At 50.1% G+C, this 26,928-nt stretch overlaps 1 protein-coding gene across 3 annotated transcripts in view; it reads left to right on the top strand.

Annotated features, from left to right (window-relative positions):
• CFAP74 (cilia and flagella associated protein 74) overlaps positions 1-26,928 on the top strand; it is a 2,332,202-nt gene that overhangs the window by 1,915,614 nt on the left and 389,660 nt on the right. For all 3 annotated transcript variants that reach the window (XM_069610170.1, XM_069610172.1, XM_069610171.1), the window contains exon 33: positions 20,684-20,803. In XM_069610170.1, the coding sequence (XP_069466271.1) occupies positions 20,684-20,803 (120 nt within the window). The remainder of the gene's footprint in view (positions 1-20,683; positions 20,804-26,928) is intronic.

Here is a 26,928-nt window from a genome sequence, read left to right as displayed (position 1 = left end):
CCAAAAGGGGAAGTCCAGGCCGAACTGCTAGGTCACATCCCTTCTGCACGAGACCACAAGCATCCCCAAACATGTTTCACCCTTGTTGGGGCTCATCAGTGAGGAGTAGCTTGGGTCTCTAGGCCCAGCAGGCACGGGACCCACGTCTGGGCATACCCGTCCCACTCGGGGTGACAAAGCAAAAACAAAGAGGTGATGGCTGGAAGGTTTAGACTGAATCGTAACCACTGGCATTGCTCGGGGCAACCCTCCAGACCATCGGTCTTCACCTGCCAAGCCATTACAGAAGGGGAAAGACCATATGCAAATCAGGCTTGGCCCCACCCCAAAAGGGGAAGTCCAGGCCGAACTGCTAGGTCACATCCCTTCTGCACGAGACCACAAGCATCCCCAAACATGTTTCACCCTTGTTGGGGCTCATCAGTGAGGAGTAGCGTGGGTCTCTAGGCCAAGCAGGCACGGGACCCACGTCTGGGCATACCTGTCCCACTCGGGGTGACAAAGCAAAAACAAAGAGGCGATGGCTGGAAGGTTTAGACTGAATCTTAACCACTGGCATTGCTCGGGGCAACCCTCCAGACCATCGTTCTTCGCCTGCCAAGCCATTACAGAAGGGGAAAGACCATATGCAAATCAGGCTTGGCCCCACCCCAAAAGGGGAAGTCCAGGCCGAACTGCTAGGTCACATCCCTTCTGCACGAGACCACAAGCATCCGCAAACATGTTTCACCCTTGTTGGGGTTCATCAGTGAAGAGTAACTTGGGTCTCTAGGCCCAGCAGGCACGGGACCCATGTCTGGACGTACCCATCCCACTCGGGGTGACAAAGCAAAAACAAAGAGGCGATGGCTGGAAGGTTTAGACTGAATCTTAACCACTGGCATTGCTCGGGGCAACCCTCCAGACCATCGTTCTTCGCCTGCCAAGCCATTACAGAAGGGGAAAGACCATATGCAAATCAGGCTTGGCCCCACCCCAAAAGGGGAAGTCCAGGCCGAACTGCTAGGTCACATCCCTTCTGCACGAGACCACAAGCATCCCGAAACATGTTTCACCCTTGTTGGGGCTCATCAGTGAGGAGTAGCTTGGGTCTCTAGGCCCAGCAGGCACGGGACCCACGTCTGGGCATACCCGTCCCACTCGGGGTGACAAAGCAAAAACAAAGAGGTGATGGCTGGAAGGTTTAGACTGAATCTTAACCACTGGCATTGCTCGGGGCAACCCTCCAGACCATCGTTCTTCTCCTGCCAAGCCATTACAGAAGGGGAAAGACCATATGCAAATCAGGCTTGGCCCCACCCCAAAAGGGGAAGTCCAGGCCGAACTGCTAGGTCACATCCCTTCTGCACGAGACCACAAGCATCCCCAAACATGTTTCACCCTTGTTGGGGCTCATCAGTGAGGAGTAGCTTGGGTCTCTAGGCCCAGCAGGCACGGGACCCACGTCTGGGCATACCCGTCCCACTCGGGGTGACAAAGCAAAAACAAAGAGGTGATGGCTGGAAGGTTTAGACTGAATCTTAACCACTGGCATTGCTCGGGGCAACCCTCCAGACCATCGTTCTTCGCCTGCCAAGCCATTACAGAAGGGGAAAGACCATATGCAAATCAGGCTTGGCCCCACCCCAAAAGGGGAAGTCCAGGCCGAACTGCTAGGTCACATCCCTTCTGCACGAGACCACAAGCATCCCCAAACATGTTTCACCCTTGTTGGGGCTCATCAGTGAGGAGTAGCTTGGGTCTCTAGGCCCAGCAGGCACGGGACCCACGTCTGGGCATACCCGTCCCACTCGGGGTGACAAAGCAAAAACAAAGAGGTGATGACTGGAAGGTTTAGACTGAATCTTAACCACTGGCATTGCTCGGGGCAACCCTCCAGACCATCGTTCTTCGCCTGCCAAGCCATTACAGAAGGGGGAAGACCATATGCAAATCAGGCTTGGCCCCACCCCAAAAGGGGAAGTCCAGGCCGAACTGCTAGGTCACATCCCTTCTGCACGAGACCACAAGCATCCCCAAACATGTTTCACCCTTGTTGGGGCTCATCAGTGAGGAGTAGCTTGGGTCTCTAGGCCCAGCAGGCACGGGACCCACGTCTGGGCATACCCGTCCCACTCGGGGTGACAAAGCAAAAACAAAGAGGTGATGGCTGGAAGGTTTAGACTGAATCTTAACCACTGGCATTGCTCGGGGCAACCCTCCAGACCATCGGTCTTCGCCTGCTAAGCCATTACAGAAGGGGAAAGACCATATGCAAATCAGGCTTGGCCCCACCCCAAAAGGGGAAGTCCAGGCCGAACTGCTAGGTCACATCCCTTCTGCACGAGACCACAAGCATCCCCAAACATGTTTCACCCTTGTTGGGGCTCATCAGTGAGGAGTAGCTTGGGTCTCTAGGCCCAGCAGGCACGGGACCCACGTCTGGGCATACCCGTCCCACTCGGGATGACAAAGCAAAAACAAAGAGGTGATGGCTGGAAGGTTTAGACTGAATCTTAACCACTGGCATTGCTCGGGGCAACCCTCCAGACCATCGGTCTTCGCCTGCCAAGCCATTACAGAAGGGGAAAGACCATATGCAAATCAGGCTTGGCCCCACCCCAAAAGGGGAAGTCCAGGCCGAACTGCTAGGTCATATCCCTTCTGCACGAGACCACAAGCATCCCCAAACATGTTTCACCCTTGTTGGGGCTCATCAGTGAGGAGTAGCTTGGGTCTCTAGGCCCAGCAGGCACGGGACCCACGTCTGACATACCCATCCCACTCGGGGTGACAAAGCAAAAACAAAGAGGTGATGGCTGAAAGGTTTAGACTGAATCTTAACCACTGGCATTGCTCGGGGCAACCCTCCAGACCATCGTTCTTCGCCTGCCAAGCCATTACAGAAGGGGAAAGACCATATGCAAATCAGGCTTGGCCCCACCCCAAAAGGGCAAGTCCAGGCCGAACTGCTAGGTCACATCCCTTCTGCACGAGACCACAAGCATCCCCAAACATGTTTCACCCTTGTTGGGGCTCATCAGTGAGGAGTAGCTTGGGTCTCTAGGCCCAGCAGGCACGGGACCCACGTCTGGGCATACCCGTCCCACTCGGGGTGACAAAGCAAAAACAAAGAGGTGATGGCTGGAAGGTTTAGACTGAATCTTAACCACTGGCATTGCTCGGGGCAACCCTCCAGACCATCGTTCTTCGCCTGCCAAGCCATTACAGAAGGGGAAAGACCATATGCAAATCAGGCTTGGCCCCACCCCAAAAGGGGAAGTCCAGGCCGAACTGCTAGGTCACATCCCTTCTGCACGAGACCACAAGCATCCCCAAACATGTTTCACCCTTGTTGGGGCTCATCCGTGAGGAGTAGCTTGGGTCTCTAGGCCCAGCAGGCACGGGACCCACGTCTGGGCATACCCGTCCCACTCGGGGTGACAAAGCAAAAACTAAGAGGTGATGGCTGGAAGGTTTAGACTGAATCTTAACCACTGGCATTGCTCGGGGCAACCCTCCAGAACATCGTTCTTCGCCTGCCAAGCCATTACGGAAGGGGAAAGACCATATGCAAATCAGGCTTGGCCCCACCCCAAAAGGGGAAGTCCAGGCCGAACTGCTAGGTCACATCCCTTCTGCACGAGATCACAAGCATCCCCAAACATGTTTCATCCTTGTTGGGGCTCATCAGTGAGGAGTAGCTTGGGTCTCTAGGCCCAGCAGGCACGGGACTCACGTCTGGGCATACCCGCCCCACTAGGGGTGACAAAGCAAAAACAAAGAGGTGATGGCTGGAAGGTTTAGACTGAATCTTAACCACTGGCATTGCTCGGGGCAACCCTCCAGACCATCGTTCTTCTCCTGCCAAGCCATTACAGAAGGGGAAAGACCATCTGCAAATCAGGCTTGGCCCCACCCCAAAAGGGGAAGTCCAGGCCGAACTGCTAGGTCACATCCCTTCTGCACGAGACCACAAGCATACCCAAACATGTTTCACCCTTGTTGGGGTTCATCAGTGAGGAGTAGCTTGGGTCTCTAGGCCCAGCAGGCACGGGACCCACGTCTGGGCATACCCGTCCCACTCGGGGTGACAAAGCAAAAACAAAGAGGTGATGGCTGGAAGGTTTAGACTGAATCTTAACCACTGGCATTGCTCGGGGCAACCCTCCAGACCATCGTTCTTCGCCTGCCAAGCCATTACAGAAGGGGAAAGACCATATGCAAATCAGGCTTGGCCCCACCCCAAAAGGGGAAGTCCAGGCCGAACTGCTAGGTCACATCCCTTCTGCACGAGACCACAAGCATCCCCAAACATGTTTCACCCTTGTTGGGGCTCATCAGTGAGGAGTAGCTTGGGTCTCTAGGCCCAGCAGGCACGGGACCCACGTCTGGGCATACCGGTCCCACTCGGGGTGACAAAGCAAAAACAAAGAGGTGATGACTGTAAGGTTTAGACTGAATCTTAACCACTGGCATTGCTCGGGCCAACCCTCCAGACCATCGTTCTTCGCCTGCCAAGCCATTACAGAAGGGGAAAGACCATATGCAAATCAGGCTTGGCCCCACCCCAAAAGGGGAAGTCCAGGCCGAACTGCTAGGTCATATCCCTTCTGCACGAGACCACAAGCATCCCCAAACATGTTTCACCCTTGTTGGGGCTCATCAGTGAGGAGTAGCTTGGGTCTCTAGGCCCAGCAGGCACGGGACCCACGTCTGGACATACCCATCCCACTCGGGGTGACAAAGCAAAAACAAAGAGGTGATGGCTGGAAGGTTTAGACTGAATCTTAACCACTGGCATTGCTCGGGGCAACCCTCCAGACCATCGTTCTTCGCCTGCCAAGCCATTACAGAAGGGGAAAGACCATATGCAAATCAGGCTTGGCCCCACCCCAAAAGGGGAAGCCCAGGCCGAACTGCTAGGTCACATCCCTTCTGCACGAGACCACAAGCATCCCCAAACATGTTTCACCCTTGTTGGGGCTCATCAGTGAGGAGTAGCTTGGGTCTCTAGGCCCAGCAGGCACGGGACCCACGTCTGGGCATACCCGTCCCACTCGGGGTGACAAAGCAAAAACAAAGAGGTGATGGCTGGAAGGTTTAGACTGAATCTTAACCACTGGCATTGCTCGGGTCAACCCTCCAGACCATCGTTCTTCGCCTGCCAAGCCATTACAGAAGGGGAAAGACCATATGCAAATCAGGCTTGGCCCCACCCCAAAAGGGGAAGTCCAGGCCGAACTGCTAGGTCACATCCCTTCTGCACAAGACCACAAGCATCCCCAAACATGTTTCACCCTTGTTGGGGCTCATCAGTGAGGAGTAGCTTGGGTCTCTAGGCCCAGCAGGCACGGGACCCACGTCTGGGCATACCCGTCCCACTCGGGGTGACAAAGCAAAAACAAAGAGGTGATGATGGAAGGTTTAGACTGAATCTTAACCACTGGCATTGCTCGGGGCAACCCTCCAGACCATCGGTCTTCGCCTGCTAAGCCATTACAGAAGGGGAAAGACCATGTTTCACCCTTGTTGGGGCTCATCAGTGAGGAGTAGCTTGGGTCTCTAGGCCCAGCAGGCACGGGACCCACGTCTGGGCATACCCGTCCCACTCGGGCGGACAAAGCAAAAACAAAGAGGTGATGGCTGGAAGGTTTAGACTGAATCTTAACCACTGGCATTGCTCGGGTCAACCCTCCAGACCATCGGTCTTCGCCTGCCAAGCCATTACAGAAGGGGAAAGACCATATGCAAATCAGGCTTGGCCCCACCCCAAAAGGGGAAGTCCAGGCCGAACTGCTAGGTCATATCCCTTCTGCACGAGACCACAAGCATCCCCAAACATGTTTCACCCTTGTTGGGGCTCATCAGTGAGGAGTAGCTTGGGTCTCTAGGCCCAGCAGGCACGGGACCCACGTCTGGGCATACCCGTCCCACTCGGGGTGACAAAGCAAAAACAAAGAGGTGATGGCTGGAAGGTTTAGACTGAATCTTAACCACTGGCATTGCTCGGGTCAACCCTCCAGAACATCGTTCTTCGCCTGCCAAGCCATTACGGAAGGGGAAAGACCATATGCAAATCAGGCTTGGCCCCACCCCAAAAGGGGAAGTCCAGGCCGAACTGCTAGGTCACATCCCTTCTGCACGAGATCACAAGCATCCCCAAACATGTTTCATCCTTGTTGGGGCTCATCAGTGAGGAGTAGCTTGGGTCTCTAGGCCCAGCAGGCACGGGACCCACGTCTGGGCATACCCGCCCCACTAGGGGTGACAAAGCAAAAACAAAGAGGTGATGGCTGGAAGGTTTAGACTGAATCTTAACCACTGGCATTGCTCGGGGCAACCCTCCAGACCATCGTTCTTCTCCTGCCAAGCCATTACAGAAGGGGAAAGACCATATGCAAATCAGGCTTGGCCCCACCCCAAAAGGGGAAGTCCAGGCCGAACTGCTAGGTCACATCCCTTCTGCACGAGACCACAAGCATCCCCAAACATGTTTCACCCTTGTTGGGGCTCATCAGTGAGGATTAGCTTGGGTCTCTAGGCCCAGCAGGCACGGGACCCACGTCTGGGCATACCCGTCCCACTCGGGGTGACAAAGCAAAAACAAAGAGGTGATGGCTGGAAGGTTTAGACTGAATCTTAACCACTGGCATTTCTCGGGGCAACCCTCCAGACCATCGTTCTTCGCCTGCCAAGCCATTACAGAAGGGGAAAGACCATATGCAAATCAGGCTTGGCCCCACCCCAAAAGGGGAAGTCCAGGCCGAACTGCTAGGTCACATCCCTTCTGCACGAGACCACAAGCATCCCCAAACATGTTTCACCCTTGTTGGGGCTCATCAGTGAGGAGTAGCTTGGGTCTCTAGGCCCAGCAGGCACGGGACCCACGTCTGGGCATACCCGTCCCACTCGGGGTGACAAAGCAAAAACAAAGAGGTGATGACTGGAAGGTTTAGACTGAATCTTAACCACTGGCATTGCTCGGGGCAACCCTCCAGACCATCGTTCTTCGCCTGCCAAGCCATTACAGAAGGGGAAAGACCATATGCAAATCAGGCTTGGCCCCACCCCAAAAGGGGAAGTCCAGGCCGAACTGCTAGGTCACATCCCTTCTGCACGAGACCACAAGCATCCCCAAACATGTTTCACCCTTGTTGGGGCTCATCAGTGAGGAGTAGCTTGGGTCTCTAGGCCCAGCAGGCACGGGACCCACGTCTGGGCATACCCGTCCCACTCGGGGTGACAAAGCAAAAACAAAGAGGTGAGGCCTGGAAGGTTTAGACTGAATCTTAACCACTGGCATTGCTCGGGGCAACCCTCCAGACCATCGTTCTTCGCCTGCCAAGCCATTACAGAAGGGGAAAGACCATATGCAAATCAGGCTTGGCCCCACCCCAAAAGGGGAAGTCCAGGCCGAACTGCTAGGTCACATCCCTTCTGCACGAGACCACAAGCATCCCCAAACATGTTTCACCCTTGTTGGGGCTCATCAGTGAGGAGTAGCTTGGGTCTCTAGGCCCAGCAGGCACGGGACCCACGTCTGGGCATACCCGTCCCACTCGGGGTGACAAAGCAAAAACAAAGAGGTGATGGCTGGAAGGTTTAGACTGAATCTTAACCACTGGCATTGCTCGGGGCAACCCTCCAGAACATCGTTCTTCGCCTGCCAAGCCATTACGGAAGGGGAAAGACCATATGCAAATCAGGCTTGGCCCCACCCCAAAAGGGGAAGTCCAGGCCGAACTGCTAGGTCACATCCCTTCTGCACGAGATCACAAGCATCCCCAAACATGTTTCATCCTTGTTGGGGCTCATCAGTGAGGAGTAGCTTGGGTCTCTAGGCCCAGCAGGCAGGGGACCCACGTCTGGGCATACCCGCCCCACTAGGGGTGACAAAGCAAAAACAAAGAGGTGATGGCTGGAAGGTTTAGACTGAATCTTAACCACTGGCATTGCTCGGGGCAACCCTCCAGACCATCGTTCTTCTCCTGCCAAGCCATTACAGAAGGGGAAAGACCATATGCAAATCAGGCTTGGCCCCACCCCAAAAGGGGAAGTCCAGGCCGAACTGCTAGGTCACATCCCTTCTGCACGAGACCACAAGTATCCCCAAACATGTTTCACCCTTGTTGGGGCTCATCAGTGAGGAGTAGCTTGGGTCTCTAGGCCCAGCAGGCACGGGACCCACGTCTGGGCATACCCGTCCCACTCGGGGTGACAAAGCAAAAACAAAGAGGTGATGGCTGGAAGGTTTAGACTGAATCTTAACCACTGGCAATGCTCGGGGCAACCCTCCAGAACATCGTTCTTCGCCTACCAAGCCATTACAGAAGGGGAAAGACTATATGCAAATCAGGCTTGGCCCCACCCCAAAAGGGGAAGTCCAGGCCGAACTGCTAGGTCACATCCCTTCTGCACGAGACCACAAGCATCCCCAAACATGTTTCACCCTTGTTGGGGCTCATCAGTGAGGAGTAGCTTGGGTCTCTAGGCCCAGCAGGCACGGGACCCACGTCTGGGCATACCCGTCCCACTCGGGGTGACAAAGCAAAAACAAAGAGGTGATGGCTGGAAGGTTTAGACTGAATCTTAAACACTGGCATTGCTCGGGGCAACCCTCCAGACCATCATTCTTCGCCTGCCAAGCCATTACAGAAGGGGAAAGACCATATGCAAATCAGGCTTTGCCCCACCCCAAAAGGGGAAGTCCAGGCCGAACTGCTAGGTCACATCCCTTCTGCACGAGACCACAAGCATCCCCAAACATGTTTCACCCTTGTTGGGGCTCATCAGTGAGGAGTAGCTTGGGTCTCTAGGCCCAGCAGGCACGGGACCCACGTCTGGGCATACCCGTCCCACTCGGGGTGACAAAGCAAAAACAAAGAGGTGATGGCTGGAAGGTTTAGACTGAATCGTAACCACTGGCATTGCTCGGGGCAACCCTCCAGACCATCGGTCTTCACCTGCCAAGCCATTACAGAAGGGGAAAGACCATATGCAAATCAGGCTTGGCCCCACCCCAAAAGGGGAAGTCCAGGCCGAACTGCTAGGTCACATCCCTTCTGCACGAGACCACAAGCATCCCCAAACATGTTTCACCCTTGTTGGGGCTCATCAGTGAGGAGTAGCGTGGGTCTCTAGGCCAAGCAGGCACGGGACCCACGTCTGGGCATACCTGTCCCACTCGGGGTGACAAAGCAAAAACAAAGAGGCGATGGCTGGAAGGTTTAGACTGAATCTTAACCACTGGCATTGCTCGGGGCAACCCTCCAGACCATCGTTCTTCGCCTGCCAAGCCATTACAGAAGGGGAAAGACCATATGCAAATCAGGCTTGGCCCCACCCCAAAAGGGGAAGTCCAGGCCGAACTGCTAGGTCACATCCCTTCTGCACGAGACCACAAGCATCCGCAAACATGTTTCACCCTTGTTGGGGTTCATCAGTGAAGAGTAACTTGGGTCTCTAGGCCCAGCAGGCACGGGACCCATGTCTGGACATACCCATCCCACTCGGGATGACAAAGCAAAAACAAAGAGGCGATGGCTGGAAGGTTTAGACTGAATCTTAACCACTGGCATTGCTCGGGGCAACCCTCCAGACCATCGTTCTTCGCCTGCCAAGCCATTACAGAAGGGGAAAGACCATATGCAAATCAGGCTTGGCCCCACCCCAAAAGGGGAAGTCCAGGCCGAACTGCTAGGTCACATCCCTTCTGCACGAGACCACAAGCATCCCGAAACATGTTTCACCCTTGTTGGGGCTCATCAGTGAGGAGTAGCTTGGGTCTCTAGGCCCAGCAGGCACGGGACCCACGTCTGGGCATACCCGTCCCACTCGGGGTGACAAAGCAAAAACAAAGAGGTGATGGCTGGAAGGTTTAGACTGAATCTTAACCACTGGCATTGCTCGGGGCAACCCTCCAGACCATCGTTCTTCTCCTGCCAAGCCATTACAGAAGGGGAAAGACCATATGCAAATCAGGCTTGGCCCCACCCCAAAAGGGGAAGTCCAGGCCGAACTGCTAGGTCACATCCCTTCTGCACGAGACCACAAGCATCCCCAAACATGTTTCACCCTTGTTGGGGCTCATCAGTGAGGAGTAGCTTGGGTCTCTAGGCCCAGCAGGCACGGGACCCACGTCTGGGCATACCCGTCCCACTCGGGGTGACAAAGCAAAAACAAAGAGGTGATGGCTGGAAGGTTTAGACTGAATCTTAACCACTGGCATTGCTCGGGGCAACCCTCCAGACCATCGTTCTTCGCCTGCCAAGCCATTACAGAAGGGGAAAGACCATATGCAAATCAGGCTTGGCCCCACCCCAAAAGGGGAAGTCCAGGCCGAACTGCTAGGTCACATCCCTTCTGCACGAGACCACAAGCATCCCCAAACATGTTTCACCCTTGTTGGGGCTCATCAGTGAGGAGTAGCTTGGGTCTCTAGGCCCAGCAGGCACGGGACCCACGTCTGGGCATACCCGTCCCACTCGGGGTGACAAAGCAAAAACAAAGAGGTGATGACTGGAAGGTTTAGACTGAATCTTAACCACTGGCATTGCTCGGGGCAACCCTCCAGACCATCGTTCTTCGCCTGCCAAGCCATTACAGAAGGGGGAAGACCATATGCAAATCAGGCTTGGCCCCACCCCAAAAGGGGAAGTCCAGGCCGAACTGCTAGGTCACATCCCTTCTGCACGAGACCACAAGCATCCCCAAACATGTTTCACCCTTGTTGGGGCTCATCAGTGCGGAGTAGCTTGGGTCTCTAGGCCCAGCAGGCACGGGACCCACGTCTGGGCATACCCGTCCCACTCGGGGTGACAAAGCAAAAACAAAGAGGTGAGGCCTGGAAGGTTTAGACTGAATCTTAACCACTGGCATTGCTCGGGGCAACCCTCCAGACCATCGTTCTTCGCCTGCCAAGCCATTACAGAAGGGGAAAGACCATATGCAAATCAGGCTTGGCCCCACCCCAAAAGGGGAAGTCCAGGCCGAACTGCTAGGTCACATCCCTTCTGCACGAGACCACAAGCATCCCCAAACATGTTTCACCCTTGTTGGGGCTCATCAGTGAGGAGTAGCTTGGGTCTCTAGGCCCAGCAGGCACGGGACCCACGTCTGGGCATACCCGTCCCACTCGGGGTGACAAAGCAAAAACAAAGAGGTGATGGCTGGAAGGTTTAGACTGAATCTTAACCACTGGCATTGCTCGGGGCAACCCTCCAGAACATCGTTCTTCGCCTACCAAGCCATTACAGAAGGGGAAAGACTATATGCAAATCAGGCTTGGCCCCACCCCAAAAAAGGGAAGTCCAGGCCAAACTGCTAGGTCACATCCCTTCTGCACGAGACCACAAGCATCCCCAAACATGTTTCACCCTTGTTGGGGCTCATCAGTGAGGAGTAGCTTGGGTCTCTAGGCCCAGCAGGCACGGGACCCACGTCTGGGCATACCCGTCCCACTCGGGGTGACAAAGCAAAAACAAAGAGGTGATGGCTGGAAGGTTTAGACTGAATCTTAAACACTGGCATTGCTCGGGGCAACCCTCCAGACCATCATTCTTCGCCTGCCAAGCCATTACAGAAGGGGAAAGACCATATGCAAATCAGGCTTTGCCCCACCCCAAAAGGGGAAGTCCAGGCCGAACTGCTAGGTCACATCCCTTCTGCACGAGACCACAAGCATCCCCAAACATGTTTCACCCTTGTTGGGGCTCATCAGTGAGGAGTAGCTTGGGTCTCTAGGCCCAGCAGGCACGGGACCCACGTCTGGGCATACCCGTCCCACTCGGGGTGACAAAGCAAAAACAAAGAGGTGATGGCTGGAAGGTTTAGACTGAATCTTAACCACTGGCATTGCTCGGGGCAACCCTCCAGACCATCGGTCTTCACCTGCCAAGCCATTACAGAAGGGGAAAGACCATATGCAAATCAGGCTTGGCCCCACCCCAAAAGGGGAAGTCCAGGCCGAACTGCTAGGTCACATCCCTTCTGCACGAGACCACAAGCATCCCCAAACATGTTTCACCCTTGTTGGGGCTCATCAGTGAGGAGTAGCGTGGGTCTCTAGGCCAAGCAGGCACGGGACCCACGTCTGGGCATACCTGTCCCACTCGGGGTGACAAAGCAAAAACAAAGAGGCGATGGCTGGAAGGTTTAGACTGAATCTTAACCACTGGCATTGCTCGGGGCAACCCTCCAGACCATCGTTCTTCGCCTGCCAAGCCATTACAGAAGGGGAAAGACCATATGCAAATCAGGCTTGGCCCCACTCCAAAAGGGGAAGTCCAGGCCGAACTGCTAGGTCACATCCCTTCTGCACGAGACCACAAGCATCCCGAAACATGTTTCACCCTTGTTGGGGCTCATCAGTGAGGAGTAGCTTGGGTCTCTAGGCCCAGCAGGCACAGGACCCATGTCTGGGCATACCCGTCCCACTCGGGGTGACAAAGCAAAAACAAAGAGGTGATGGCTGGAAGGTTTAGACTGAATCTTAACCACTGGCATTGCTCGGGGCAACCATCCAGACCATCGTTCTTCGCCTGCCAAGCCATTACAGAAGGGGAAAGACCATATGCAAATCAGGCTTGGCCCCACCCCAAAAGGGGAAGTCCAGGCCGAACTGCTAGGTCACATCCCTTCTGCACGAGACCACAAGCATCCCCAAACATGTTTCACCCTTTTTGGGGCTCATCAGTGAGGAGTACCTTGGGTCTCTAGGCCCAGCAGGCACGGGACCCACGTCTGGGCATACCCGTCCCACTCGGGGTGACAAAGCAAAAACAAAGAGGTGATGGCTGGAAGGCTTAGACTGAATCTTAACCACTGGCATTGCTCGGGGCAACCCTCCAGACCATCGTTCTTCGCCTGCCAAGCCATTACATAAGGGGAAAGACCATATGCAAATCGGGCTTGGCCCCACCCCAAAAGGGGAAGTCCAGGCCGAACTGCTAGGTCACATCCCTTCTGCACGAGACCACAAGCATCCCCAAACATGTTTCACCCTTTTTGGGGCTCATCAGTGAGGAGTAGCTTGGGTCTCTAGGCCCAGCAGGCACGGGACCCACGTCTGGGCATACCCGTCCCACTCGGGGTGACAAAGCAAAAACAAAGAGGTGATGGCTGGAAGGCTTAGACTGAATCTTAACCACTGGCATTGCTCGGGGCAACCCTCCAGACCATCGTTCTTCGCCTGCCAAGCCATTACAGAAGGGGAAAGATCATATGCAAATCAGGCTTGGCCCCACCCCAAAAGGGGAAGTCCAGGCAGAACTGCTAGGTCACATCCCTTCTGCACGAGACCACAAGCATCCGCAAACATGTTTCACCCTTGTTGGGGCTCATCAGTGAGGAGTAGCTTGGGTCTCTAGGCCCAGCAGGCACGGGACCCACGTCTGGACATACCCGTCTCACTCGGGGTGACAAAGCCAAAACAAAGAGGTGATGGCTGGAAGGTTTAGACTGAATCTTAACCACTGGCATTGCTCGGGGCAACCCTCCAGACCATCGTTCTTCGCCTGCCAAGCCATTACAGAAGGGGAAAGACCATATGCAAATCAGGCTTGGCCCCACCCCAAAAGGGGAAGTCCAGGCCGAACTGCTAGGTCACATCCCTTCTGCACGAGACCACAAGCATCCCCAAACATGTTTCACCCTTGTTGGGGCTCATCAGTGAGGAGTAGCTTGGGTCTCTAGGCCCAGCAGGCACGGGACCCACGTCTGGGCATACCCGTCCCACTCGGGGTGACAAAGCAAAAACAAAGAGGTGATGGCTGGAAGGTTTAGACTGAATCTTAACCACTGGCATTGCTCGGGGCAACCCTCCAGACCATCGTTCTTCGCCTGCCAAGCCATTACAGAAGGAGAAAGACCATATGCAAATCAGGCTTGGCCCCACCCCAAAAGGGGAAGTCCAGGCCGAACTGCTAGGTCACATCCCTTCTGCATGAGACCACAAGCATCCCCAAACATGTTTTCACCCTTGTTGGGGCTCATCAGTGAGGAGTAGCTTGGGTCTCTAGGCCCAGCAGGCACGGGACCCACGTCTGGGCATACCCGTCCCACTCGGGGTGACAAAGCAAAAACAAAGAGGTGATGGCTGGAAGGTTTAGACTGAATCTTAACCACTGGCATTGCTCGGGGCAACCCTCCAGACCATCGTTCTTCGCCTGCCAAGCCATTACAGAAGGGGAAAGACCATATGCAAATCAGGCTTGGCCCCACCCCAAAAGGGGAAGTCCAGGCCGAACTGCTAGGTCACATCCCTTCTGAACGAGACCACAAGCATCCCCAAACATGTTTCACCCTTGTTGGGGCTCATCAGTGAGGAGTAGCTTGGGTCTCTAGGCCCAGCAGGCACGGGACCCACGTCTGGGCATACCCGTCCCACTCGGGGTGACAAATAAAAACAAAGAGGTTATGGCTGGAATGTTTAGACTGAATCTTAACCACTGGCATTGCTCGGGGCAACCCTCCAGACCATCGTTCTTCGCCTGCCAAGCCATTACAGAAGGGGAAAGACCATATGCAAATCAGGCTTGGCCCCACCCCAAAAGGGGAAGTCCAGGCCGAACTGCTAGGTCACATCCCTTCTGCACGAGACCACAAGCATCCCCAAACATGTTTCACCCTTGTTGGGGCTCATCAGTGAGGAGTAGCTTGGGTCTCTAGGCCCTGCAGACCCCTTCATTGCCTAACACCTGTGTCGTTCAACACAGCGGTCTAGTCCTGCAAGGAATTTGCCGCATATGGTACGAACCTCAGATTTTATATGCTTGGAAGCGTGGACCTAGCAAACCTACTACGTGTCGTCGGGAACCGTCTCCTGCGAACCTGCATCGTTCAACACTGCAGCCTTGTCCACCGAAGGCTTTGCTGCAGAGGGTCCGAACCTCAGATTTTATAGGCTTTGAAATGTGGACATAGCAAACGTGCTACATGTCGTCGGGCAGCATCTCCTGCGAACCTGCGTCGTTCAACACCACATCCTTGTCCTGTGAGGGCTTTGCCGCAGAGGGTCCGAACCTCAGATTTTATAGGCTCGGAAGCGTGGATGTAGCAAACGTGCTACATCTCATCAGGCAACGTCTCCTGCGATCCTGTGTCGTTCAACACTGCGGCCTTGTCCTACGAGGACTTTGCTGCAGAGGGTCCGAACCTCAGATTTTATAGGCTTTGAAGCGTAGACATAGCAAACGTGCTACGTGTCATCGGCCAGCATCTCCTGCGAACCTGTGTCATTCAACAGCCTTGTCCTGTGAAGGATTTGCAGCAGAGGGTCCGAACCTCAGATTTTATAGGCTCGGAAGCGTGGATGTAGCAAACAAGCTACATGTTGTCAGGCAACGTCTCCTGCGATCCTGCGTCGTTCAACACTGCGGCCTTGCCCTGCGAGTGCTTTGCCGCAGAGGGTCTGAACCTTGGATTTGATAGGCTTGGAAGCGTGGACATAGCAAACGTGCTACGTGTCATCGGCCAGCATCTCCTGCAAACCTGTGTCATTCAACAGCCTTGTCCTGTGAAGGATTTGCAGCAGAGGGTCCGAACCTCAGATTTTATAGGCTCGGAAGCGTGGATGTAGCAGACAAGCTACATGTTGTCAGGCAACGTCTCCTGCGATCCTGCGTCGTTCAACACTGCGGCCTTGTCCTGCTCAGTAAGGTTGTTTTTTCAGGGAAGCAAGAGGAGGATAGTCTTTTACCTCCCTACTAAAGGAGGGCAATGAAGTACAACATACATGCTTGTTCATGGGTCCTAAGAAGGATATTTAGGCTAACCACTTTGGTATACTATAGATAAGTATATCTGGGTACCCTTGGGGATAGGGTCAATTTTTGAGGTCTAATGATGAGACCCAGTGAAGTGAAGTTTTTAAATTAAAGATATGTGTGTCTTTTATCCTAGTAAAGAGCCTCATCAAAGACCAGGGAGAGAGAAAACGCCCCAAGATATACATAATGATTTTCAGAATGCCCCTGAGGAATGTCTGGCAGATTTGAGCCGACAGGATAGAAACGTGGACAAGTTGGGCTATCATTTTTAGCATATTACTAATGTTGGGTTAACAAGAAGTAGAGCAACATAAGCTTTTGTGACATTGAATTGAAGTGATACTAGAATTGATGTTTTTTTTATGTATTTCTATATATGTGAACACATTACCATATTGTGTTGCAAGTTTTATGAACGTATTTTAGTATATTTTGTATGATCATGAATGTGAATAAATTGCAATAATAATGTTTTGGAATAAATTTGACAATAAATAGGTGGTGATATGAGGGGTCTGTTATTTGTTTAAGACTCCCCAGATTTCCTTTCTTTAAAGAGTGATAATCTGACACACAGTGGTATACCTTCCTTTGATTGTGTAGTACATAATTTTGCCACTAAGTAGGAAGCTTGTTTTATCACAGTGGGTTTAACCGCTGTGAGACAAATGTGACATCTAATGCCACTACCTATGGTGACTCCGTAAGGGCTGGTAGTTTGCTACGTGGGTAGGGTATGAGAAATGACAAGGCGAGAGGGAACTGCTTGTGGGGGTTGTATTTTTGCACAGGGTCCCCAGGCTGGGCCCTAATGGCCCTGATAAACTAGGTTAGTGCTCATAAATAAATGTACCCACTGTTTCTGCGCAGAACGCGGCTGTCTATCTGTAATCAGAGAGGATATTTTAAATTGCCCTAGGCTGCAACACCTGGTGGGGAGTGCCTTCGATTCATTACGGATCGTATTAAGGGAGCAGAGAGTGGCCAATGGCATACTGGGCATGGAGCCCCGTTAAAACATGCCACTGACTATCCCCTAGAAATGAACTCACAACTTATTAAAGAGGCTAACATTCCGGTAATGTCCCAAGTTAAAACACTCGGGATGATGATCGAAGCATCAGTAGGATCAGAAGTACAGATTAACTACCTACACAAAAATAACGCCTACTACCTGCACCTACTGAGAGCCATTAGACCATTCATCAACGAGGAAAATACAGCTACTATTGCTAGAGCAATCATATTGTCACTATTAGACTATGGCAACGCCTTATTGCTTGGAGCCACCAAGAGAGAAATAGAGAGGTGCCAAGTAATGGAAAACGATGCAGTTTGTATAGTAAAGGGAATTAAAAACAGAGAGCACATAACAGGGAGAACATCCTTACATTGGCTCGGAGTTGAAGACAGAGTCATATTTAAATCCATGACAATAGTCCACAGGTGCTTATTTGGCGATGCACCAAGTTATTTTAAAAAACTATTCTCAATCTATACTCCTCGGAGACTTTTAAGATCAGCCGTCTCAGGCCTGCTCAACGTACCACGTGCTAATCTCACCTCAGGTCGAGGTAGATCCTTCCCTGTGAGTGCAGCACAACACTGAACAAGCTGCCCGCCGCTCTCCCGCAAGAGGAAAATTATCACTTTCAGGAAATTACTGAAAACTCATCTGTTTCAATAAATTACCCTATCAGAGATAAGTCACTACCTCCATTCTTTATTTGTTAGCTGGGATTATGATGTTTTGACCTTTTCTGATATCTCCACGCCCTAATGCTTGCGGGCTATCAGCGTGTTACAAGCACACACATAAACATAAACATAAACGCCAAGTCGTCTCGGTTGCCAATGCAGTGCCATTGGGGATGAGGAATTCTGTGCAACCGCATCTACTGAGAAAACTGATTTCATGATTTAATTTGAAATGAATCTATTGGGACGGGAGCCTGTGGAATAACAGCTGGGTTGCAGGGCAAACTAATTATTCGGCCCAATTGTAATGTGGCATTAAGACCCGAAGCAGCAGGCCAATACCGCCACAGGTAATGCCCCCGGGGGCATTACCGGGGCAGTATTGCCCGCTGCCGAGGGTCTTATAGCCATTAGTACCCGTTAGACCGGGGTACTAATGGCATTTTTTCTGTTTTGAAACGCTGCTGCGGTTCGAAATAGAAAAGAAAAAAAAAGATGCAAAAATAAGGGCCGCCGGGAAAGGGAAAACCTTTCCATGGCGGCCATCAGGAGCAGACGCGCTGGGAACAGAAGTGTTTCCGGCGCGTTCGCTCCAAGAAAAGAAGAAAAAAGAAGGTAAGTGGGGTTGGGAGGGGATAGTTTGCAGGGACAGGGGGTGGAGGAAAAAAAAACGTACCTGAGTCCCCGGCGGGGGACAAAGGCAGCCTCCAGCCATGGAGAGGCTCGGAGCGGGGATTGCGCTGTTTCGATCCTCCTGATTGGCTAACGCCCCTCGCCGGGAACAGAGTACCTGGCACGCACGGTGTACACAGAAATGCCATGTGGTATGGATCAGAAAAAAAAAACAATCCACATGCTGTATTCCCGGCGCAGCGCGTGCCGGGTACTAATGTGGAGTGATGTATATATATATTGTTTTTTAATCTATTGTTATGTGTGTTGATGTACTTTTATTTGCTTATGTCCAAAATAATGTTGTTGACCGACTGACTGATACATATAAGCTTGCATGCACGCAGAAAGATAAAATGTTAAACCCAACAAATGTAAAAACATACATGAACAATAATACAAATACATGCGGAATTCATGAATCTCACAAAGGAATCAAAACATGTTAGTTGGGGCCCTTTTGCAAAATGCACTTTGAATTTTAAACTGGCTTTGCCAGGTTTTCAGAAGGCATGTGAATGAGTACCTTCACAACCTTTGCAGTTAGCAGCCGCGTGATGAATTTTAGGTAGCAGGAACATTCTGGTTTTCTAGGCCTGGGGGTTGATTGAAGATAGAATGAGCCATCTAGTAAGAAGGTCAGTTTGTGAACAGTACAAAGGTTTATGATTTAACAGTTCCGCAAGGGAACAGATGTAATCTTGCTCATTGCATTGAAGTCGCATAGAGGGGGTTGACCATTTGCTTAGGCCGGTAATAAAGATGAGACCCAAGGCCAGGGTGTCCGCCGGTCAGAGGAGCCACGAGTCTGGGACAGATGAGATCACAATCAGTAGTTCAAAGAAAAACCTGTTTATTAACGCCTTACTCATATTGCTAAAATATTCAAGCAGACCATGTGCAAACACACTTAAGAATAAAGTACCTAGGACAGTTATTGCTAGTAATGAATTATGTTTCAATACCAATGTTTAACCATGTGCTGACGTCATGACCTACTACAGATGGAGCCTAAGAAGAGGTGTGTTATGAAGATGATCTGACGATGACTATCAAGATAAAACTGGCCAATGAAAATGTAGGAATTGGGAAAAGATAGGATTTCTTTGAAGAGCTTTTTGTCCAATCATGTTTGGGGTGTGGATTGTAATATAATATTGGGGAGTGTTTTAACTGTTGCAAAATTTATAAAAGATGTCAATTGATGTGGTTTGTTTAGACTTGGGTTAGTTTGGTCCTGCAACACCATTAAACTGCTTCCCGGATAATTGTACAATGAACTTGCTTTATGTACAAAGTGTGCACTATTCTTCAAGTGGTGGGCCCTCTTGGGTTGAGGTGATTAAGAACACCCTCCCTACAATACACAGGAAACGTAACCTGGTGGTAAAATCTAAAGACCGTCCCCCTATATAGAGCCATTCTCTACTAAAAGCACATGGCAACACCTCTGACAGTAGTAAGTAAATCAGGTGGTGAGAGCAGGATTAAGGTATAGAAAGAGAACCTACAAGTAGGCAGCAAAAGCAAGACCAAAATGTGGGAGGAGGAATAAGAGGGGAGTCAGGTAGATTATTGTAAAATCAACAAGTTGGTAGAAGGGAAACCAGGGAGAATCCCAGGCCAAGGCAGATCCGAGAGATCCCTCTCTAGTTCTTTCTCTTGGCTACATCCACTGACCCATTTGGTCACAGACTTTACAACAGACTGATTCAAAGTTGAAACCAAGAAGAAGGGTTCAGGTCACCCAAAAACCTACAATGCCTGGAGGGGTGAGGTAACAACTTTGTGGAAATGTATGACCTGGGCATTTACGACAGAGACTGTCAAGACCCAGGAAGTGAATGGCTTCAGATGCAAACGGGACCCCATCACAATTAAGGAGAACCATCCTCACCTTTATTTTATTTTGAATTTCAGCCTTTTGATACACGACCAAAAGGAAATTGTGAATTATAACATATGGTCTTGCCTACCTTCTTGATAGTAGACAAAATCTTATTGGACTGACAGCTGCATGCTCCCTGAGTATTTTAAAAGCCTGCACCACTTATCCTTACAGTTCCTGAGGCAGGTCATATTTGCTTTCACCCCTTCATTCGGCTAACCATATCCCTTTCTCCCATGTCTTGTGGGTCCTCATAGAACTTTGTATCCACCCGCTGAGCCTCCTCCTTGTTCCCCTCCTTGACTGACATACAGTAGCTTGGATCCATGGGTTCTGGTGGTAGGTTGCTGGAACAAATCATTCTGGTGTGTCCCTTTTTCCTGGTGGAATTGAGAGCTGTAAATACATATCTCACCACTAGAAAACATCTCCTCTGTAACCGTGGAGTTTCATATTTCATGTTATTGGTACTCAAGCAGCAGATGGTAATCACTATATCATGCACAACTATGCTTCATACATTCACTGTTTTATGATTCCATGCAATAATACCCATAGAATATGCAGGCACGCACATTATCTTTCACATGTTATTTGTTTGGTAATGCACAGGTACACTGTTTGCTTGTGGCTTTCTCCATAGTGGGCGTGTCTTCCTTGACTCTTGCTTTTTCAGTTGAGTTTCTCAATCCTGAATACCAACGGCCCATTTCAGTTGCTGAACCCCCCCGGCCCTGTGGACCCAGGAAGCAGCTACGTTTTGCTCATTGCGTTTTCCCCCGATGACAATAAAAAAGTAAGTATTCAAATTAATTGTCTTCAGAGTGGTCCAGCCAGCTCCCGTAGGAGCAATGCTTGAATATAATTATTGGGAAGGCAATGTAAAAAAAATTCCAAAGTTTCATACTTAGCCCTGACGATACCATGGTTCCTCCTTTTGACTGTTGCCATATAAGGGACTGCCAACCAGGTACTTTTTCTGTAGCTACAGTCTCAGAAAGGTACAATTAATTATAAATGATGTTGTTGTTATGGAGAAAGTCTGTATTTGTTTTCTCTCTTTTGTGTTTCATGGGATTGTTGATTATGATGATATGCACCTACATTCCCATGCATAATGGGACTTGGTAATGTATACAATGTTTCAATGTGTTATATAATGTTTTATGTTACCCTGTAACTTATGCACATGATCCCATATGTTTGGATATTGGTACCTGACTGTTTAAATTGTCAAATAATTGCATCATGTGTGTACATGATTACATTTGTTTATATTATTATACATTTGCATTACTAAGAGCTTTGCTTTGAAAAAGACCTGTTGGAGGTCGAAACACGTGTTGGCAAATGTCTTTGGCATCTGAACGAAAATAAAATATTCATTTAAGTGTCACTTGAGAAGCACTCTTCTATATGGACATTAGCATTTGAGGCATTAGGAATTGCTCATTTAACATGCCTGTTCTTACGTTTGTGAACTATCAGCGCATCAAATTGGTGGAACATTTACCGTTCTTGATGGAGAAAGTAATGTTTAATTATGATTTCTTAATAAGAAGGCAAACCTGTATCCAGTATTGCCTGATTTCCACACGATTGTTAGACTTTTTACAATCAGGAAATGTGAACTGTACACGTGGGACTTTGACCTGGGATTTAGCACTACAAATAGTTTTGAAAACTCACACCTGGCTTCACTGGTCTTGGGGCACCTAAAGTAATTTTGCAATGCCTGGTTATTTGTTTCAATTTATGTATTATTTTGTTTGTTTTTAATTGCAAATTTATCAAACACTAGCAAAAAGTACCCGTTTTCTGAACGGGTACTGTGGACAGACATGACAACACTCTTCAATTGTTGAAAATCAATGATCCTGTAGGTCGCTGTTCCGATTTGCTTATTGCTTGATGTGCTTTGCACTCTGAAGTAAACTGCACTGAGAATGGGCGTGTGTGGTTGGCTGACATACCCTGGAGCAGATGTTGGGAGGAGGCGAGAGTTGGTGTGCTGCTGCATACTGGGGACCTACTGTACTCTCTCCCCACCTGTTGCCTCACCCTGTGCTGCTGCATACTGGGGACCTACTGTGCTCTCTCCCCACCTGTTGCCTCACCCTTTTGTGATGCAGTTTGTTGCAGTGCAAATGTCCCAGAAAACATGCCTCTAGGGTTGTGGACCAGTACTTCTACGACCACATTGATGTTTCGCTGATTTCAGGCAAGCGTCTCATGCATGAAGGTGCTGAAATCCAGGGAAAGGGATGGTAAGTCCAAATGTTATGTAGCCAGTAATGTCTGCAGGGTCCTAGCAGTTAACTTTGCGAAATTTGGTGCATATTGGTGAAACAGTGTGGAATTGTATGAGGACCAGTGCTTCGCCAAGCCACAAACACATTTTGACTTGTGCTGAAATGCCGGGAAAGGGGTACGGTGTCCACATGTCATTTATCCAGTAATGGCCGCTGGGTCCTAACCGGTAACTATGCAAACTTTGGTGAAGATTGATGAAATGGTGTTGCATTGTATAAGGAACAGCGCTTCGCCAAGCCTCAAACCGAGCCACAAACCCACACATTTTCTTTTTTATAAATATAGATAGGCAAGAAATCATAACTGACTTCCCGACACCCAAGGGAAATGTCCAAGTCCCCCCACCTGTGTCCTTGGCTGATTTGCTGCGCTTTTTGGTTTGCAGGCATGCCTCGTTCTGCAATTGACAGATTACACACCATTGTAACTCATGCAGTGTGAAGTGGGGTCTATGATGCACATTTCGTTTTCTTTAGGAGGGTCCTCTGGCTTAGTACAAGCGCATCCGGGCAGACCTTTGATAGTAGACGGTGGGTTCCCCATTTGACCAAATTACTTGGCTGACAACTACCGGAGACCGTGCTTTTCTAGGAGCCAGTACCTACTTGGCAGGGCATTTGCCCGCGGTGCGTGCACGTGTCCCTTTTTGGGCCACATTGTAAGAGCGTGCGCCAGGAAGGGGAGATAGTTTGCGGCTGTACCTGTGCTCCAGAGGCCGTGACGTGCAGCCACTCGGGATCAGCAGTGTCTGCAGTGGGCCTGGTTAAGTGGGCGGATACGTTCTCCGAGGTAACAGTGTGTAATAAAAACAAACTTGTTGCTAACACAACTGTCTGCAGGGGCGGAGTCCGGTGCAGAGTCCAGTCTGCCCCGGTATCTGTTGTTTGGTAACTGCGAGAGGAGCTGCACTACGAGTCCCTGCCCTGTTTCTATTTTCATTGACTATGCCCTCAAAAATCTTTCTGGAGCACGGCGCGGAGTCCGGTGCAGAGTCCAGTCTGCCCCAGTATCTGTTGTTTGGTCACTGCGAGAGGAGCTGCACTACGAGTCCCTGCCCTGTTTCTATTTTCATTGACTCCGCCTTCAAAAACCTTTTTGGCGCGCAGAGTCCGGTGCAGAGTCCAGTCTGCCCCCCTCCGAGTCCGCCCGCCCGAGCCTCGCGCTGATGACGCTGACAGCAGAAGACCCCCAGACGCGTAAAAAAAAACTCCAACATCGGCGAATGCTCAATCCATGGACTGCGATGAAAGCCTCAGCTGGAAAAAAGGTAAGCAAAACTGCAAGTCGAACTCTGCTTGCATCGCTTAGCTTACCTGCAGCGCTAGCCCCACTTGATCAGCCTTCAGCTTTTCAAACACTCTACCCACGTCCTGAAGCTCTGAGCTGCGAACGCACAAGCAAAGATGAACCACTTTCCCGATCCCGCTCTCACGACTGCCAGCCGAACGTAAACACAGACTCGGCAGTAAATCTTCTTGTGAATAAAATCCACCAAGGTAAATTCAGGAAATCAACACCATCGCTGACACAAGAGAAATTAGGCGTCACAGAAGGGGAAGTTCTCGAAGAACCAGCTTCTGTGGTATCTCATCACGTCTCTTCTGTGAACTCACTGCTAAACCAGCAGACCAGCAACTCAAATAAAGAGTCGGCTGTTCAGTTTGTCAGCTCCCTGCCTACTGTTATTGTACTCCATGCGATGAGCAGTGCTGCAACTGAAACGCAACTGAATCCTGAAGAACATATTGAACCCCCAAATCACTTGGAGCCCGAGGCAATGGTTGTAAATTCCATTCAACCTCTGCCTTCCACCAATAATGTCTCTTTTCCCTTTGTGGTGAGTGACGATGAACTCCTAAGTCTGCCAAATGACGAGGCTGCTCACCTCATTCCAAACTGTGCAAACTCAGCGGACCTAATACTGCTACTTGTACAGCCGAACTTATCTGTAGCTGTATTTCCAAAAAGTACGAGCCAAGGCTTGCTTTTTCGAAGGCGAGCGTGCAATCTTCCAACCTGCCCGCCATCGTGCTTTTCGTCATTAATGGCCGTAGAGCCTCTAACAGGCCGCGATCAGTCTTGTCTCCAATAGGAACAATTTTTTGAAAAAACTTACGAGACTCTTCCGCTACCAGTTGGGCTGACTGCAAAGATAAGGGGGGGCATATTTATGTCGAATCACACGCCCAATCCCTCTGTCCAAGGAAACTGCAGTAGCTACGCTTGTCAGGCTCCTGAGCAACCAGGAACACCCCCCAGAGCCTCACACAGATGTCCCTCTGACTTGCTTATGCCATTAGTAGTACAAAAACCATCTGACATGGAATCAAGCTCCATTGCAAGGGCGCGACGCCTACAACGAATTGCTGAATTAAGTCAAATTCTCAACATCTTCCAAGAGACCAAGATCAGCAAGCTGCACACGCCAGCACCCCTCAAGCTTTGAATAAGACCTACTATGGTGAACCTCAACCGCTTAACCCAACGAGAAACCTTTCTCCTATCAATTCAAAGTTCCTCTTGGACTGTTCAAATTTATCATCAACCGGACAAGACGCTACTCCAGTTAATGCTCTACAGGCAAGCATCTCTGCTGAAGCCTTAACGCAAATCCATAATAATGTTCTTGCAGCATCTGCTGTCGCGCTTGCGCCTTTCACCAAATTATACGAATCCCTACAAGGTCAATTAAACAACCAAGGAGCGGTGATTCAAAACCTGGTTCAAAAAATAGAAAAAATCAACCCTTTACAGAATTTCTTCAAATACAAATGGCAAAAAACGCTGATCTATCGACCAGATGGCAAGAGCGTCTCGGCGATCTGGCCGCAAGACATCACTGTCAAAATGACACAATAATTGAAGGCTTGTTAGACGCCATGAAATGGATGAGAAAAAATGTCAATCAGAACATACAGACGCACGCAACGTCACCTACCACACAAAGCAACTCAGCAGTCTCTAAGGGCGATCCACGGCCGCCAAATGCGACAAACTTTGCTCTAAACAGTGTTGCCACTTCTTCAAATGTCGACATTTTTGTTTCATCGTCAACATACCCTTCCCAAACAGAATCTGAGCTCTCCAGGGAAGTATCAGGCCCCATGAACAACGTTGGTCACCTAGGAAACGACATCCCTCCTCTGATGGACGCTCTAGTGGCACATGAGGAATTCCCCGGCCCAGCGAGATTTCAACCAAATTGATTCAATATCTTCAGTGGCCCAGCCAAAACTATAGCCACAACTAAAACAATTAAGATGGGATCAAAGCTTGACAAAAAGAAAATTACAAAATGTGGACAAAAAGACATACAACAAAAAAGCACATGTCAAAATGTAAAAAGATTCGTAAGAATCCTGACAACACCAAAAAAAATAAGTCTGTTTGACCGGAAAAATGGGCAATTCAAATCTGATCCTCAACAATCATAAGTGCCTGTCCAGGTAAACGGACCAAACAAAGTCCTGACCAAGCAAACGGCAAAGCGCCAACGAACCAACGAATGGATTCGGACACCCAAAGTTCGGACAGCCCGTTGTGGTAAGTTCTGTAGATTTATGTAACCTATCTACGTACTCAGTCAGAAGTGAAGCTAACTACGTCTAATCTTCTGAGGCTCCTGCAACGAATTTCATTGACAAATCGGCAGAGAAGAAAATCCCTCCGAAAGATCAATTGATCAAATGACACATTTGTGAAGCATCAAAAAAGGAAAATTCCAATGCTTCGAAGGTCTTGCATTCACCTGTAAGATCTAAACTAAACCCAAAGCAAACAATGAACCAGAGGCAAAATGACCTTGTCTCCATTCCAGAGTACACAGTGACATAAGGCCAAAATCTATCATAAATTTATGGAAACTTCGTCTACAGAACAACCAAACTGATGAAAACGAAGTAAACTTGAATAGAGCTAATGTCCTAAAACTATTTGCCTGTGTTCCACAACTTCGGACAATAACGACCGACGACATAAAAATCGTCGAGTATGCAATGGAAAAAACTACAGACCAGGTGCTGCTACATATAACATCTTGTTCCGTAAAAAACATTTTATTACAAGCATTGGAAGAGCTGCTCGTCTTCGTATTTGACATCACCCTGGAACCCGACTTGACATGTCAAAAAGGAATACTGACAAGCAAAGCAAACACAAACAAATCTCAAAGCGTTGCCTGTCGGATGTCCTTTCGGAAATCATTATCATACCCATTTAGACCACGAAGTGACTTGGATTGTAAAGCCAGAACCGGAGTAAACAAACTTGAATCTCGTTCGGGCAACGATCATCATCAATAACAATGAGTGACACGGACTAACCTAAGGCTGCTCTCCTGGAACACCCGTGGATTCACTCACTTGTTCAACAACTTCACAGAATCTCCAAACAATGTTTTAGCAATTTGCCTTCAAGAAACCTGGCTCTGTGATGCTCCCACCCGAGACGGATTCAATATCTTTTTGAATCCAGCAAAGAAAAACACCAAAGGTCGTCCATATTCAGGTCTATTAACATTAGTGAAAATACTTAACTGTATGACCCCTCTAGTATCGGTAAATCCGAATCCTTTTGTACAGGGTACGGTAATTCGAATTGCGACGACGA

This window comes from Ambystoma mexicanum, chromosome 8, assembly GCF_040938575.1.
Source record: "Ambystoma mexicanum isolate Mex_15411 chromosome 8, UKY_AmexF1_1, whole genome shotgun sequence".
Taxonomy (NCBI): Eukaryota; Metazoa; Chordata; class Amphibia; order Caudata; family Ambystomatidae; genus Ambystoma; species Ambystoma mexicanum.
This window is presented reverse-complemented; position numbering and strand designations above follow the sequence as displayed.